At 44.6% G+C, this 18,628-nt stretch overlaps 1 protein-coding gene across 2 annotated transcripts in view; it reads left to right on the top strand.

Annotated features, from left to right (window-relative positions):
• Window positions 1–1,366: 1,366 nt before the first annotated feature.
• Window positions 1,367–18,628, top strand: part of LOC145350078 (juxtaposed with another zinc finger protein 1-like) — a 127,370-nt gene continuing 110,108 nt past the window's right edge. Inside the window, exon 1 of one of the 2 annotated variants that reach the window (XM_080198941.1) lies at window positions 1,367–1,627. In XM_080198941.1, coding sequence (XP_080055067.1) covers window positions 1,513–1,627 — 115 coding nt within the window. In that variant the 5' untranslated portion in view covers window positions 1,367–1,512. The remainder of the gene's footprint in view (window positions 1,628–18,628) is intronic. The other variant, XR_013888160.1, reaches the window with a different exon arrangement.

Raw genomic sequence — 18,628 nt, 5'->3', positions numbered from 1 at the left:
GGGTATGTTTCTGTATGATGGGTATATCTCTCTAGGATGGATATGTTTCTGTATGATAAGTATATCGCTCTAGTTTGGGTATATCTCTTTAGAATGGATATGTTTCTGTATGATGGGTATGTCTCTCTAGTTTGGATATATCTGTCTAGGATGTATATGTTTCCGTATGATGGGTATATCTCTATAGTTTGGATATATCTCTCTAGGATGGATATGTTTCTGTATGATGGGTATATCTCTCTAGTTTGGGTATGTTACTGTATGATGGGTATATCTCTCTAGTTTGGATATATCTCCTTAGGATGGATATGTTTCTGTATGATGGGTATATCTCTCTAGTTTGGATATATCTGTCTAGGACGTATATGTTTCTGTATGATGGGTATATCTCTCTAGTTTGGGTATGTTACTGTATGATGGGTACATCTCTCTAGTTTGGGTTTATCTCTCTAGGATGGGTATCTTTCTGTATGATGGGTATATCTCTCTAGGATGGGTATGTTTCTGTATGATTTCAGTTCTGGATTCCACGGCGTATTGTATCCAAAAATGTAAGGTGGAAGAGAAAAGGTATTTCTCTTAGTTGGTTAGGATGGGCATTTTTTGTGGGATGAGCATATTTTTGTAGGATGGACATGTATTTTGTGGGATGGACTTTTTTGTAGGATGGGCATGTATTTTATAGGATGGGCATATTATTTTGTGGGACGGACATGTATTTTGTGGGATAGCTGATTTTGTAGGATGTATATGTTTTTGTAGGATGGGTATATCTCTCTAGTTTGGGTATGTTTCTGTATGATGGGTATATCTCTCTCATTTGGGTATGTTACGGTATGATGGGTATATCTCTCTAGTTTGGGTTTATCTTTCTAGGATGGGTATGTTTCTGTATGATGGGTATATCTCTCTAGTTTGGGTATATCTCTCTAGGATGGATATGTTTCTGTATGATTGGTATATCTCTCTAGTTTGGGTAGATCTCTTTAGGATGGATATGTTTCTGTATGATGGGTATGTCTCTCTAGTTTGGATATATCTGTCTAGGATGTATATGTTTCCGTATGATGGGTATATCTCTATAGTTTGGATATATCTCTCTAGGATGGATATGTTTCTGTATGATGGGTATATCTCTCTAGGATGGATATGTTTCTGTATGATGGGTATATCTCTCCAGTTTGGGTATATCTCTCTAGGATGTATATGTTTCTATATGATGGGTACATCTCTCTAGGATGGATATGTTTCTGTATGATGGGTATTTCTCTCTAGTTTGGCTGTGATTTTGTACTAACTGTTCGGGACACAGACAGTGCCAGCTCTCTCCTGCTGCGGAGCCACATGCTGCCTGTGGTCACGTGGCTCGCGGGGCAGCCTGAGTGAGATGAAGGCGGTTTTTTTGGCAGCTCCGGTGTGGCCGCCCGGCTCGGCCGCCGCTAACATGAAGGTGCAGGAGTGAAGGGAGAGGTCGGCAGTAAGGAGCCAGTCCAGTCGCGGCGTCGCTTTACCATGACAGCCTTAGCCGCCGCCTCCTTCTTCTCCAACATTTGCAATTTCGGCGGATGCGGCCTCACCTTTAACACCCTGGCTGAACTTATCGAGCACATCGAGGACACGCACATAGGTAGGTGGCGGCCGGCCGGCCGTGCCGCAGCTGTCAGAGCCGGACTGGAGCGGAGTGGCCCGGGCCCGGGCCCGACCCCGACCCGGCCCGCGGGGAGCCGGGTTATCGGCCTCCTCTCCCCGCACATCACAGCCCCAGTCACGGGGAGCTAAAGGTGCAGCTCCGAACACCACCCCGCCCTCAGGGGCTGAGGGCACCGCCCACCCCCCGGGCTCAGGGCAACTCCACCCCCCCCCCCCCCCCCCCGGGGCTGAGGGCACCGCCTGCCCCTCCAACCCCCCACCCCCCCAAGGGGCTGAGGGCACTGTCTGTCCCCCTCCTCCCCCCCTGGGGCTGAGGGCACCGCCTGCCCCTCCACCCCCCCCTCCACCCCCCTGGGGCTGAGGGCACCGCCTCCCCCTCCAACCCCCCACCCCGCCCAGGGGCTGAGGGGCACCGCCTCCCCCCCTCCCCCCCCTGGGGCTGAGGGCACCGCCCCCCCCCTCCCCCCCTGGGGCTGAGGGCACCGCCTCCCCCCCTCCCCCCCCTGGGGCTGAGGGCACCGCCTCCCCCCCTCCCCCCCCTGGGGCTGAGGGCACCGCCTCCCCCCCTCCCCCCCCTGGGGCTGAGGGCACCGCCTCCCCCCCTCCCCCCCTGGGGCTGAGGGCACCGCCTCCCCCCCTCCCCCCCCCTGGGGCTGAGGCACCGCCTCCCCCCCTCCCCCCCTGGGGCTGAGGGCACCGCCTCCCCCCCTCCCCCCCCTGGGGCTGAGGGCACCGCCTCCCCCCTCCCCCCCCTGGGGCTGAGGGCACCGCCTCCCCCCCTCCCCCCCCTGGGCTGAGGGCACCGCCTCCCCCCCTCCCCCCCCTGGGGCTGAGGGCACCGCCTCCCCCCCTCCCCCCTGGGGCTGAGGGCACCGCCTCCCCCCCTCCCCCCCTGGGGCTGAGGGCACCGCCTCCCCCCCTCCCCCCCCTGGGGCTGAGGGCACCGCCTCCCCCCTCCCCCCCCTGGGGCTGAGGGCACCCGCCTCCCCCCCTCCCCCCCCTGGGGCTGAGGGCACCGCCTCCCCCCCTCCCCCCCTGGGGCTGAGGGCACCGCCTCCCCCCTCCCCCCCTGGGGCTGAGGGCACCGCCTCCCCCCCTCCCCCCCTGGGGCTGAGGGCACCGCCTCCCCCCCTCCCCCCCTGGGGCTGAGGGCACCGCCTCCCCCCCTCCCCCCCTGGGGCTGAGGGCACCGCCTCCCCCCCCTGGGGCTGAGGGCACCGCCTCCCCCCCTCCCCCCCTGGGGCTGAGGGCACCGCCTCCCCCCCTCCCCCCCTGGGGCTGAGGGCACCGCCTCCCCCCCTCCCCCCCCTGGGGCTGAGGGCACCGCCTCCCCCCTCCCCCCCCTGGGGCTGAGGGCACCGCCTCCCCCCCTCCCCCCCTGGGGCTGAGGGCACCGCCTCCCCCCCTCCCCCCCCTGGGGCTGAGGGCACCGCCTCCCCCCTCCCCCCCCTGGGGCTGAGGGCACCGCCTCCCCCCCTCCCCCCCTGGGGCTGAGGGCACCGCCTCCCCCCCTCCCCCCCCTGGGGCTGAGGGCACCGCCTCCCCTCCCCCCCCTCCAGGGGCTGAGGGCACCGCCTGCCCCTCCAACCCCCCACCCCCCCAAGGGGCTGAGGGCACCGCCTGCCCCCCCCCCCGCGGGCTGAGGGCACCGCCTGCCCACTCCTCCAAACAGGGCTGAAGTCTTTGCCCCCTCGCCCCTCATTCCTCTCCCCTCCCATGGAGCTGATGGCATCAGTGAATGAGCTGGGTGGTGAAGGTGGCTCTCCCTCCCTCTGTGCAGTGTGCCCTCACCTGATGCTGGGCAGGGGAGAGAGAGACACATTCTCTCTCAGCATTAAATTGCATCTTGCCTTTCTGCCTGCAAAGTACCAGTGCGCTGTATGGTTAGCGTCCCTCCTTTAAATGATTGTATTCAGTCGTGGGATGGCTTTGGTTGGTTAGGGTACCCCACTTGCACAAATTTACTTTTTTTCCTTTTACCTTTTAATGGTGGTCGGTAAAATCAAGATGCATTTTAGTTATATTCACGAAATACAGAACTTTTTTTCATTTAAATCAGATTTTTATTTAGGAGCATCATGCTTCCAGTCTCCTGGTAACAAAGCAGGCTGACCTGTCTTAAAAGTGATGTATTACTTACTCATCCTTGCAATTGTGAATTTGGTGATGGCAGTACTTCAGCAAATGCTGGTTGCTTCTGTAATTTTATTTTTAAAGTTTGATGCTTGATTAGTTTTATAAGGTGGAAATATTGAAAGAGTTTTGATAAATTTGTTTCAGAATCTCTTTAAATATTCATGTATGATTACACTTGTGTGATGGTGCAAGAGTGATTTTCTTGTGAGTAAACATTTACTTACAGTTTATTAATTAGCCTCTCTGGGTTTTTGCTTGTACACTACTTCATTTAAATTGTGCTCTTCAAGTCTGAGAACTTTGCATGGAACACATTATTATTTGTTTGAATTTGTAAGAAGGCATCTGTTATATTGCCTGGCTTTGAATTCAAGACACCTTAGATAGTTAAAATGAAAATACCATTGGCTGTTAAGTTGTGGTGGATGCATTAAATTTGTGTGGTTTCAGTTTACTTTGAGCTTTGTCCTGGCCCAGGCCTTTGGATATAATTAGGTACAGGTTAGTTTATAAGGGTTGTTGGAGAAAGTAATAGCAGCTCACATTGCTGAACTTAGTAGGGGAGATGTTTCTAAGGCTAGAATTAAAAGTAAAGTCACTTGGTTAAAGAGTAAAGGGAACTTTGCTCCTGTGCATGATCAGTGCTGCCCTCCTGCAGGATAATTTGCTTTCCTTTTCAAGAGATGAAAAAAAGTTATGATTTATATTTCAGCATAGTTTCAAAACATTATCCTCTCCACATTATAATGTTTCTCTAATGTGCTGAGGCAATGATTAATTCCAGCATTGTTGCATAACTGTGAAAAGGCATTAGAGGTGAATGGGTCAGTGCTGCCCACAGAGGAGGACTTTCTAGATATGATTGCTGGATGTGTAACAGTTATAGGTGAGAACATATCATCTTCGCTATCCAGCCATTAACTATGATGGATTCCTGAGGAAGGGGTATGCAATGTATACTCAGATTAGGCATTGTCAGTTATTTACCATTTGTAAAACAAAATGGTGAGTTGTATACGGTATGAATATTTCTACTTATGATCCTGCTGTTCATTTTGTTTTATTTTAAATATCTTTGGCAATTGTTTATGGTGTACAACTTTTCAAGAGAAAGAAAAGATGTTTGGAACTCCAGAGGGATTTTCCTTCTGTTAAATGCTTGTTTTAATTTTACTATCTAAACAGCACTTTTATTGTCACAAAGCTGAGATTGAAATGTATTGCTCACTTTTTTTTGTTCATGAACACTTGAGTCACAAGTAGAAATTGCATTGTTTATGGAGATGCTACAATTGGCTAATTAACAAAGGGATATCTGACTAGTGATGGTGAATTATAATTTTTCTTTCATATCTAAAAAAGATGCCTAACTCAGTATAATAGATTTTGATACTCATTTTCAACAGTGAATCCTAAAAATTGAGGTAATTGTATGAAAGGTGTATTGTGACGGAACTTGTGTATAGTTGTATGACTGCAAAATTGTTTTATTAGTTAAAAAGAGATGAGGTTCAAATAGAAATGTGTTTATTTCATAGGGTTGTTTCTAGTTCTAACATAATTAGTGATTTGATTTGAAACTTCAGTTAATAAAATCTGTTGCATTCACACCCAATGTTCTGTTCCTCCCAGTTGCTGTTACGGTTAATTACTTCCTTGCACCATTTTCATTTATAATATGTCTGCAGATCCTAACTTCCTGTTGTCAACATTTTTCTTGGATTTCTGGGCTTGCATTTATAATGGCTCAGGCTATGTAAACGTGCCACTGTAATTATATACTTCAGTGGCGTTTAGGGTCTTAGCTGGTATCAGAGAAATGCTTATGTTGCAACCAACTCTGTTTTGTAAGTTTTCCATATTTTGCTGCTCAGCAGTGAATGATCATAAAGCAAAATATTGTGAAAAATGAGGACAGAATATATGACTTGAAAGTGAGGATTGCACAACTTCTGAGTCTTTGTCCAATTATCCTTGTTTTCACCTCACCGCCCCTCGTCACCTAAAGATTGTACTTGGCTTTGATTGGTATATTCATTGGATGGTTTATAATGGAGAAAAACTCTTATCTAGTGCAGTGCAACATATAACAATAGATAAACATTATTTAAGTACTTCACTTGCTGTTCAGTGAGGGACCAAATCAATCACCAAATGTTTTCAGAAAAAGTTTGGGTTGTCCTTTATTTCACTATTGGAAATCCTATATTGGACCAGAATTTACTATCAGACAATGGTGCACAAATTTTGCACAGCAATTTTTGGTGAGGGCATATATGTGCATAAATGCTAAAATCTGGAAGTCCAAAATACTACTTTGCAGAAACTGCATCATGCTTTTTTTTAATTCATTCGCCTGACCTTTTTTGAAATGTATTAAATGACATAAAGTTCCTCTGCTTGCACAGCAGATGCACATATATAAATTAGAACTTGTCCATTTTCCATCTAATCCCTTTTAATGAAACAGCATGAAGAGCTCTTTATGAAAGACATTGGACGAAGTGCAAAGAGATTCCCAAATATCATACTAGAACTGAGAAGATATACATATTAGGAAAGGCTGATCAGGCTGGCACTTTTTTCCCTAGAAAAGAGAAAGCTGAGAGGTGAGTTCTTTAAGATTATGGAAGTGTTGATAAAGCAGGTGTGAAAAAGATATTTCAACATGATGATATATACCAAAACTAAGGACCATAAATATAAGATAGTTGTCAATAAATCCAATAAGAAATTCAGGAGAAACATCTATTACCCATGGAGTGGTATGTTTGGAGGAGAGTTTGGAAAATTTAAGATTGTTCTCTTCCTCAGAAAGAAAAGGACGAAGGTGATCAAATGTAGATTTTCAGGATAAGAGGTTTATAAAGTAGATGGAGAAAATCTATTCCTGAGTGTGTGTGGATGAATAATTAGCTGGTATAGATTTTAAAATCATTGACAAAAGACCTAGGGGAGAAATTATTTCATTTGCAAGTTGATGAGATTTGGAATGCTCCACTTGAAAAAATGGTGGAAGCTAATTTCTTAAATTCTTTTATAAAGGAGTTGGGCAGGTACTTGAGAAACAAAAAACAAGAATGTGAAACTAAGCATGACTGCAGTTTTGAAGAGCTAGCTGGATGATCTGCTTCTGTACTTTTAAGTTTCCATGATTCTAATGATGTGGAACACTCAATGATGAGAATTCAATTTTTAAAAAATACTTTAACGGGATGTGTATGTCACTGGCTAGGCCAGATTTTCTTATTGCCAAGCCTAAGAAGGTGATGGTGCTGTATTGAACTGTGCACGGTTGCAGACCATGTGTGTAGGTATCCACAGTGTTGAGGTCGATGCTGGGTGATCTGCCTAGTTTCATTCCTTTTTGTGGACCTCATAGCGATTTGATACAACTGAATGGCTTGCTAGGCCATTACAGAGGGCATTTAAGAATCAACCACATTGTTTTGGGGCTGGGAGTCACATCAGGACAGTGCATTGGTGAACCACTAATCCAGCCTGGAGGTGATGAAGACATGAATGGAGTGCTCAAGCACCAGATGAGCTGAGCTAGGATCAGAATCAAATGATTATTATGGAGGTGGCAGTAGAGAGTTTTGATAGTGGTATGGATATGTGGCTGGAGTTTTATCTCAGAGTAAATTACAACATGAAGTTTTGTACAGTCTTAAAACATTTGCCAGATCTTAGGATAACTAGTTAAAAAAGTCAGTGTTGTTCTATAGCTGAGAGAGATCATATTTTTCCTCATCCTAATTTTAAATATTTAAATTGGAGCCTCATGTTACCACTTGATTTATCATCTGTATTTTGTTGATAGAGTCTGCCAAGCTCCCTAATTTTCATCCATAGAATAATTGACCTCCCTATTCGGTTTTATCCCAGTAGTCAAAGTGTATATCTTGTAAACTTCAGATCCCCATTCCAATCTATCAAAGTCTAGAACTGTCTAAGTACAGATCACCCCAATGCAGCAAAGCACCACTTATTCACTGTGTTCACGAAATAAGAATTATAGTCATGATATTTGTTCTACAAAGCATCATAAAATCCGAATATCAAAAAAATCTGTTGTAAATCAGTGGTCTTCGTGTTATTATCTATCAGCCATAAACATTTCCATTATTTTAAAAAACCTCTCTCTCTAACTGTGCATGAACAACTTCATGGGATGCTTATAAGTGGAGTAAATGTTTCAATAGTCTTGATACACACAATGCTGTTTTGTGTGATTATAATTTTATGTTGTGGTGATTATTAACTTTTATAAAAACTCTTGACAGTAAAACTAATCTAGATATGTATGTTTTTTAATAGTAATTTTCCAATAATAGCTTTGAAATTGTGATTTTAACAGATGACGCAGAGAAAGTTGGTAGCCTCGCACTAAATTGTTTTTGCACACAGACGTGTAGTTAATTCACTCTTGATGAATATGTAACATCAAGAAAGCCAAGATTTTTATTTGTTTACATTTCTTAATGCTTCACTTCTGCTATCTTCACTTACAATTGTGAACTAATTTAGCTGATGCAACATTGACATTATTGATCACGTATGTTGTCTGTCAATTCCACAACAACCTTTATCAGTAGGAGTTTCTGATCTTGGAACAGTTGAGGGCACTTATTGAGATATATTGGGAGGTAATTGCAGAAATAGGGTTGGTTATGGCATTTGAAGATAAAGTGGATCGTAACATCAATTTACTGGGATGACAAATGGTGTGTTTGTCAAGGACAGGGATAATAGCTTGGTGCTGTTGAAAATGCAAGCTTTGCTGATTTGGAGATGAGCAGATTTGATTTGGAGAGTTTTAGCAGCTGCAGAGAGAAATCCATTTGGGAGCAGGTGATGCTACAGATATGAAAGGAAGCGTTTCTTGGTGACTGATTACATAGATGAGTCAACTGAGCTTTGGTTTGAGAAGTGCACCAATGTCAGGACTATTTGAACTTGCTGTAGCTGCTAACTGGGGTAGCTGAAGGAGTCAAGGTCAGTGATGCAAAGATTTTTGCAGGAACTGAAGAGGGTGTGTTCATGTTTGCTGATACTTAGCATGATGAATCTATGGCTTATTAAGGTCTTTTGATGTTGAGCAAAAACTGGAGAGAATGACAATGTTCTTCAGGCTGATGGCAATGAAGATATGATCAGAAGCTGTCCTTCCTCATAATTATAGATGAAGTCAAGAAGTAGTGTACAAATTATGAAGTGGAGCAGGGCAAGAACATAAGAACATAAGAAATAGGAGCAGGAGTAGGCCATCTAGCCCTTCGAGCCTGCCCCGCCATTCAATAAGATCATGGCTGATCTGTCGTGGCTCAGTTCCACATTCCCGCCCTCTCCCCATAACCCTTAGTCCCCTCGCTTATCAAAAACCCATCAACCCGCGTCTTAAAAATATTTAGCGAGGCAGCCTCCACCACTTCAACGGGCAGAGAATTCCAGAGATTCACCACCCATTGAGTGAAGAAGTTCCTCCTCAACTCTGTTCTAAACCGCCCCCCCCCTTTATCTTGAGGCTGTGCCCCCTAGTCCTACTGTCCTTTCTGAGCAGGAAGAGTCTCTCCACCTCTATCCTATCCATCCCATTCATCATCTTATATGTCTCAATGAGATCTCCCTTCATTCTTCTAAACTCTAACGAGTACAAGCCTAGTTTATTCAGCCTCTCCTCATAGCTCAACCCCCTCAACTCCAGTATCAGCCTAGTAAACCTCCTCTGCACTCCCTCCAAGGCCAAAATATCCTTGCATAAGTGCGGCGAATAGACTGATAACTATAAAGTAGTCAAATAATCATTTGAAATTATGAATAATGTTCATTATTTGACACCTAGAATGTATGCCACAACATGAGGAATGCTTCGGCTGTGGATAGCCTGGTTCTAGTTAATGTTTGGGAGTCCATTCAAAAAGATTCAGAAAAGCTGTATTTTAGAGAAACCACAATGGCAACAAAGTGAAGACTGAAGAAAAGTTCCAATTAGACAGTGATTCTCTCTGGAATCTAATAAGCAATTCTCATCTGTTGCTGATTGCTACATCTATTTTTATTCACCATATATTTAATTTCATTGTAATTATGGTAATTTGATAATTATGTATTGTAAGCTATATTAATCATATTTGATTTACCTTTCTATTTTTAACCAATACTCCTTTTATAAGATGGTTCCAAAAGATTTAGATCACTTGGATAATTACTGTTATTTTATTGTACCTTAGTTTCTCCTATTATGTATTTATCAAGGGGATGGATTAAATGGTAAGGTACATTCTTTTTGCTGTCATTTAAGTTGTTGTATTCAAACAAAAGATTTCTGAACTTATTCTCTTCAGTATGTTCAGGTTGTGAAGAAAATTTTATACAATATCTTTGTACCATTGGCCTACATGCGCTAGCTTGGCTGAGGGAAAAAGAAGGACTGGCTGAGAGAAGAAAATGGAATTACAGTGTAAAGGCACGGTGAAAGCTCAGTTCGACTGCAACTAGTTACTACTTTTGTGGTCTGGGATATGAGACACAAATTTTGGGATCCATTTCTGGAGGCTTGTTCTGAAGGAAAATACAAGGTTCATAAACACTGTTTGTAGAATAGAAGTTCTAAGTGCAGAAGGAGGCCATTTTATACCAACCGCAATCCCGTCCAGGCCCTATTCCTGTAACCCTGCATATTTATCCTGCTAATCCACTGACAGGGTCAATTTATCACAGCCAATTAACCTAACCTGTACATCATTTGGATTGCGGGAGGGAACTGGTGCTTCTGGAGAAACCCATGCAGGCATGGGGAAAATGTACAGACTCCACACAGACAGTGACCTGAGGCCGGAATTCAACTGGGTCCCCGGCACTGTGAGGCAGCAGTGCTAACCACTGTGCCACTATGCTGCCCCGTGTTTATTGAATATCAACTGTGTTTAATTTAGTGTCGGTGCTGGGCATTAACTGAGGAATCATTTGGGTTCCTATAACAAAGGAACAGACCGAAACTATGGTAGTTCGATTAGATGTTCATGTTCGTAATGTACCCCTGTAAATAGATACTTATAAAAGCATATAAAGGTTGGCTTTCGAGAGCATAACAGCATGGATTACATTAGTGGTAGGGGATGGGGATATGGCTAAGGTATTGAATAACTTTTTTGTTTCTGTCTTCACGGAGGAGGACGTGAATAATTTGCCGGGCGTTAGCGATGGAAAGGTGGTGGGACTGGAGGGTCTTAATGACATTACTGTTACTAGAGAGGCAGTGCTCGACAGACTGGAGGGGCTGATTGTGGACAAGTCCCCAGGACCGGATGGAATGCATCTGAGGGTTCTGAAAGAAATGGCGGAGGTGATAGTGGATGCCTTGGTGGTTATTTTCCAGACGTCGCTGGATTCCGGGGAAGTGCCGGATGATTGGAAAACGGCTAATGTTACGCCGTTGTTTAAGAAGGGTGCCAGGCAAAAGGTGGGGAATTATAGGCCGGTTAGTTTAACGTCTGTGGTAGGTAAAATGTTAGAATCTGTCATTAAGGAGGAAATTGCGAGGCATCTTGAAGGGAATTGCTTGATAGAGCAGACGCAGCACGGTTTCATTAAAGGGAAGTCGTGTCTGACAAATTTACTGGAGTTCTATGAGGATGTGTCTAGGGCGGTGGATAGAGGAGAGCCGGTGGATGTGGTCTTTCTAGATTTTCAGAAGGTGTTTGACAAAGTACCTCACGACGTTATTGCAGAAGGTCGAGGGACATGGAGTTGGGGGTAGGGTGTTAGCGTGGATAGAGGATTGGTTGTCAAATAGGAGGCAGAGAGTGGGGGTCAACGGGTGCTATTCGGATTGGCGGATGGTGACTAGTGGAGTGCCCCAGGGGTCGGTGCTGGGGCCTCAGCTTTTTACCATTTATATAGATGATCTGGAGGAGGGAACCGAGTGTAGAGTGTCGAAATTTGCTGATGACACCAAGATTGGGGGAACGGCAAATTGTGCAGAGGGTGTGGAGAGTCTACAGAAGGATCTAGATAGGCTGGGCGAATGGGCCAGGAAATGGCAAATGGAATTTAATGTTGGCAAGTGTGAGGTGGTCCACTTTGGTAGGAATAATGGTAGGAAGGACTATTACTTACGTGGCGAAAAACTGCAGCAGGCGACGGTGCAGAGGGACCTCGGGGTCCTTGTGCATGAGTCGCAAAAACCCAGCTTGCAGGTGCAGCGGGTGGTCAGGAAGGCGAATGGGATGCTGGCCTTCGTAGCGAGGGGGATTGAATATAAAAGTAGGGAGGTCTTGCTGCAGCTGTATAGGGCATTGGTGAGGCCGCAGCTGGAGTACTGTGTGCAGTTTTGGGCGCCGCACCTGCGCAAAGATATTTTGGCCTTGGAGGGAGTGCAGAGGAGGTTTACTAGGCTGATACCGGAGTTGAGGGGGTTGAGCTATGAGGAGAGGCTGAATAAACTGGGCTTGTACTCGTTAGAGTTTAGAAGAATGAGGGGAGATCTCATTGAGACGTATAAGATGATGAATGGGATGGATAGGATAGAGGTGGAGAGACTCTTCCCGCTCAAAAAAGACAGTAGGACTAGGGGGCACAGCCTCAAGATAAAAGGGGGGCGGTTTAGAACGGAGTTGAGGAGGAACTTCTTCACTCAAAGGGTGGTGAATCTCTGGAATTCTCTGCCCGTTGAAGTGGTGGAGGCTGCCTCGCTAAATATTTTTAAGACGCGGGTTGATGGGTTTTTGATAGGAGAGGGGATTAAGGGTTATGGGGAGAGGGCGGGAAAGTGGAACTGAGCAGCGACAGATCAGCCATGATCTTATTGAATGGCGGGGCAGGCTCGAAGGGCCGGATGGCCTACTCCTGCTCCTATTTCTTATGTTCTTATTCCTGCAAGGCATGGGGCTACTTGGGAAAGGATTAAATACGAGACCCGGATAATCGGGAGTGTTGATGACCCCTGGATTTTATAGTTCTTTTTGAACTGCTCTACTTTATAATGTTATCTGCTATCCTCCTTTTGTTTTTCCCTCCATCTCTTTTACCTATCTGCTTAAAGTCTCCTGCCTGGAATAGTGCATATGTTTTAGTGCAAGCTGCAAGTTGTAATCCACCTGTATCAGAGTACATTGCTCAATTTGCTGACCCTGCTTGTTCTGTGCTTTTGCTGTGTTATGAATGGTTTGAATTCTTGCTCAAATTTAATATCCTGGATTTCTACCATCAGGTTTGCGCTGGACTAAGATATGACTGCCGTGATTTTTCACTGCTGCTCAATTGATTCACGTTTTAAGTTAACCTGTATCAGCCTACAGTATCACCCACTTTCTGCTGTTACCTGCTGAGTATTAAGATTGTATGTCAGTGCATTACCGGTGTCTCTGCCCTATCCTGCTTTTTTAGTGCCTAGATAGAAAGTTGCTTTCTCTTGGTCTGAAGTCTATCATTGACTTCTTGGTTTTGCTGTGACCTCCATGTTTTGCGACTGCGTGGAAATTCTAATCTCTTGGGGCAGCACAGTGGTTAGCACTGCTGCCTCACAGAACCAGGGACTTGGGTTCGATTCTCGGCTTGGGTCACTGCCTGTGCAGAGTCTGCACATTCTCCCCATGTCTGCATGGGTTTCCTCCAGTTGCTCTGGTTTCCTCCCACAGTCTGAAACTCGTGCTGGTTAGGTACATCGACCTGAACTGGTGCAGTAGTGTGGCGACTAGGGGAATTTTATAGTAACTTCATTGCAGTGTTAATGTGACTAATAAATAAAAACTTGGATTGTCTCAATTTCACTACCTAGTCTAATGCCTTATTTTTGTACTCCATTGCTTGGAGTTTTTCACTGCAGTCTAAGCTAGTTCCAGTTTTTTCCAGCTAATTGCCATCTGACTCTGGTTTCTTCTTCGCTGCTGAATGACGTTTGCTTCACTGATTTCCATTAAGTCAAATACCTACAAATAAGTTATTCTTCAGCAATCTTCATTGAATTAGGTTGGACTGGTTCTAGCATCTACTACTGCTGTTTCTGATCTTCTATGCTTCTCACTCCCAGCAGCTGTTCCTTGAAATACCTGTACTGATCACATGGATTTGACTTTCACAGGACCCTGGATAGTCCATCTGCTCTTGAACTTCATCCCTAATGCTTCTTGCTCTTATCCTTTTATACAGGATCTGTTGGCGTGCATTACCAAAGCAGAGGCTTCAATGTATCTTTGATAGACCAACTTCACATATTCATGATTAACTCTCCATGCACCTTTGCATATCTTTTCTTTTCCACTTCATATCTGCCCCTCCACTCATTGTTGGATTCACTTACTGTCCCACATGGACTCCAAACCTGGCTATTGGTTCCTTGATACTCCTGCTGACTCCTATCTGTCTATAAAACAGTTACTTTCCACACATGATTCTTGTGTTGCATATTTGAAAATTGGCTATTTTCTGTTCACAACACAACATGTCTTCTTGTCTTACCTACGCATTCTAAATTCCCTCAGAGCCCATTTGCTGCCTTTGTAGGATCCAAACCCACTCTTTCTATCTTTTTTCTCATTATCCCGAATGGGTCCTTTGCTCTTGTCACCTTTCTTTTCATCCAATCATACCGTCTTTCATTTCCCACTCTTCCGTCTTCATACTCTCCACTACAACTTGAGATGCCCTTGATAACTTCACAGCTATCATCTATGCTCTAAACATTTGAGACACCTATCAATTCCTGAATTGTATAGTAACTGAAACTCTGTGACTAGTAACTGTAACTCTCCTATCCTCTCTTGCTTGCCACGCATACTGGGAATTGATTTTTGCCAACTACCTTGCATTCCACTTGCCACTGCCATTTCAGATTTTACCAATGGATCAACAATCATTGCTTATCTTACTTCCCTCCAGAATACCTGCACACTCATAAACATTGACCTTACCATCCCCAGTCGAATGGATATTTGTGCTGACATCATGACTTTGACATAAATGTAGCTCACTGCTTGCAAACCTTGGCTTTGACAGAAGTCTTCCTGCCTGGAGCCATAATTTCCACTATTAAAGATTGTGATGACTTAAAGTTATTGTCTTCAAATCCTCCTTCCTAGCCACTGTCTCCGGTTGTGCCAAACAGTTTGAAGTCAGGACCAGAAGTTCTGCTCAATGTCATTTCCATTACAAAGGCTGCCCACTTCCATTACGTTGTCCACTTACACTGGGACAGGAGTGAGCCTGCTGCTGAAAGACTGATTTGTGCTGTTGCCTTTATCATCTCCAGACTGTTTCCAAGCTTCTGCTGCCCAGCCTTCTGTCATCATCCTCCATTTGCTTCACATATACCAGCATCAATCCCTGCTCTCACATTCCCCTTCCTTGTGCTCAGCAATGAACATTGTCTCCCTGGCTCCTGATACCTTAAATTCTTTCAGTGCCTTACCTCTTTGTTACTACCTTCAACCTGCTGGGGATGAAGTTAGAACACAGAACATTACAGCACAGTACAGGCCCTTCGGACCTCGATGGTTCCACTGGTCGGCGCAACAATCTAATGACCCTCTAACCTGAACTATCCCAATGTTATCCATTTGCCTATCCACTGATCATTTAAACACCCTTAAAGTTGGCGAGTCCACAACTGCTGCAGGCAGGGCATTCCATGCCCTTACTGCCCTCTGAGTAAAGAACCTACCTCTGACATCCGTCCTATAATTACCACCCCTCAATTTAAAGCTATGTCCCCTCGTGTTAGCCATCACCGTCTGAGGAAAAAGGCTCTCACTGTCCACCCTATCTAACCCTCTGATCATCTTGTATGCCTCAATAAGGTCACCTCTTAACCTTTCTCTAACGAAAATAACCTCAAGACCCTCAGCCTTTCCTCATGAGACCTTCCCACCATACCAGGCAACATTCTGGTAAACCTCCTCTGCACCCTTTCCAATGCCTCCACATCTTTCTTATAATGCGGCAACCAGACTGGTACGCAATACTCCAAGTGCGGCTGCACCAGAGATTTGTACAGTTGCAACATGACCTCATGGCTCCAAAATTCAATCCCTCTACCAATAAAAGCCAAAGCATCGTAAGCCTTCTTAACAACCTTATCAACCTGGGTGCCAACTTTCAGGGATCTATGCACATGTACACTGAGATCTCTCTGCTCGTTGACACTACCAAGAGTCCTTCCATTAGCCCTACATTCTGTACTCCTGTTACTCTTACCGAAGTGAATCACCTCACACTTTTCCGCATTAAACTCCATTTGCCACCTCTTAGCCCAGCTCTGCAGCTTATCTATGTCCCTCTGTAAACTGTAACATCCATCCTCACTGTCTACAACTCCTCCGACTTTGGTGTCGTCAGCAAGTTTACTAACCCATCTTTCTACAGCCTCACCTAGGTCATTTATAAAAATGACAAACAGCAGTGGCCCCAAAACAGATCCCTCAAGTACACCACTTGTAACTGAACTCCAGGTTGAATATTTCCCATCAACCACCACCCTCGTGTCTTCTATCAGCTAGCCAATTCCTGATCCAAACTGCTAAATCACCCTCAATCCCATGCATTTGCATTTTCTGCAGTAGCCTACCATGGGGAACCTTATCAAAGGCTTTGCTAAAATCCATATACACCACGTCAACTGCCTTGCCCTTATCCACCTCTTTGGTCACCTTTTCAAAAAACTCGATAAGATTTGTGAGGCCTTTTGTGCATTCCCCCCATTGCTCTATAATTGGTTTCTTAGGCCCCTCTTTTAAGAACCTCCTTACAGACATAGACAGTGAGTTGAAGATTAGGAGCTATGTTTTTGTGCTGTTTTTTTTACAAAGCACCTTGGGATGCTTTTTTCCATTGGAAGAGCAAAAGTTTGCATTTAGATATCACAAATAAAGATAAGTATGGCTGTAGGCATAACTTGTGTATCTAGAAAAGTGTATTATTTCCAGGTGCTGGTATTGAAGAGTATGCAGCTAAACTTTTAGAAAGTTTTGTGAATAATGGAGGATCAGCAAGAGTTGGGGAGAAGGAACCTATGATTGGAGTAACTCTAGCGATTATTCTGGTTGGTCCTGCTACTGCCATCATCCTGTGCCCATCTGACAAGGGAGAGCAAAATAGCAACAAGCATGGGAAGCTTTACTCAGTGACACTTGTTGGCCATGCTACCAGAACTGGCTGAGACTCGGGATGCCAGCAGGGGAGAGGCACAGAGTAAGGAGATGAAGAGATAGTGGGGCCTCCGCCTAAATGAATTATGCTGTCTTGCTCTCAAATTTTTAGACACTGACAGTTTGGTCTGCAGGGACACTGTCAAGAGGATACTACTGATTTGGATCTTCTGTGCATCATGGAGCAGGAGTATAGCTGCACTGGGAAATCAATGTTTTTTGAAGGTTTTCTACATCATAGAGGGCAGTGGTGAATTGGTCCCAGCAGTAGACCATCTTGAGAAAGTTATGGCTGCCTGGTGAATCAATGATACAGTTATAGCTACGGCTCCATGAGAGAATTTGCATCCAAATCTTTTTGGGGGTTTTGTGAAACTTAGCATAATTCAGTCTTTGCTTGCAACAGGAGTACATCTTAATATATCGTTAATAACAATAGTTTGCAGAAAGGTGTGAACAATTGGATAAATATTGAAAGGAAAAAATTGCAGGCTGATAAGGAGCATGGCAGGAGTGGGGACTAATTTGATAGCGCTCTCTCAAAGAACTGGCATATGCACAATGGTCTGAATAGCCTTCTTCTGTGCTGTAACATTCTATGATAAAGGACAGCCAGCATACCTCTGTCTTTATGGCAAGAGATGGTGGGTGGGGAAGGAATGTATAATTAATATGTATAATTAATGGGCGAACTATCTCTGTATAGTGGTATGTGTCTTTAATGGAAGGGTACTTCCATTGTTTAGAGGTTCCATTTAATTTCTCATTAAAATATGGTTGATTATTCAAGGAGGTGTGTTTCCTTGGAAAAGAACTGAAATGTGAAGTATATCTGAATTAGACCATTTGTTTTCTAATGGGTAGCTTGGTTCTGCAGAAATAATTTGTGTCGTCTTGTTCTACAGTTTGAACTTTGGCAGTCAGTATCCTGATGTATTTGTAAGCACTCATTTTTAAACAGATGTATTGAGTGATTAAAAAAAATCATCAAAACCAAAGAATGCTGGAGGGTGTTATTTGCTTATAATTAATTTTTAGAAAGTCTCACCTCTACAGCTGTAATTCCCAATAAGTTACCTAGTGGCAAGTAATTAGAACTTTTTATTTTGGAAACCAAGTATGGGAGATCTGTTTATTTATTAGATCTTTAACTTGTATTGATTCCTTGTTATTTGTGCTGCCTCACTTATCAGAGGCTAGGAATACTGAGGCCAGTAGTTCACCACCTGACTCCCCAGAGCCTGGCCACCATCTACAGGGTACAAGTCAGGAGTGTGATGGAATACTTCTCACTTGCCTGGATGCATGCAACTTTAACAGCATTCAAGAAGCTTGACACCATCCAGGACAAAGCAGCTTGCTTGATTGGCACCACATCTACAAACATTCAATCCCTCCACTGCTGATGCACAGTAGTAGCAGTGTGTACTATCTACAAGATGCACTGCAGCAATTCACCACAGATCCTTAGACAGCACCTTCCAGCCCACAAGCATTTCTGCCTAGAATGACAAGGGCAACAGATAAATGGGAACACTACCACCTGCAAGTTCCCCTCCACTCTACTCACCACCCTGACTTGGAAATATATTGCTGTTCCTTCGCAGTTACTGGGTCAAAATCCTGGAATTCTCTCCCTAACGGTATTGTGGGTCACCCCTCAGAACATGGACTGCAGCGATTCAAGAAGGCAGCTC

This window comes from Carcharhinus amblyrhynchos, chromosome 11 (assembly GCF_965287045.1).
Source record: "Carcharhinus amblyrhynchos chromosome 11, sCarAmb.v2.hapA, whole genome shotgun sequence".
In the NCBI taxonomy this organism is placed as follows: domain Eukaryota; kingdom Metazoa; phylum Chordata; class Chondrichthyes; order Carcharhiniformes; family Carcharhinidae; genus Carcharhinus; species Carcharhinus amblyrhynchos.
Note: the sequence above shows the minus strand (reverse complement) of the source record. Positions and strands in the feature narration are given on the sequence as shown.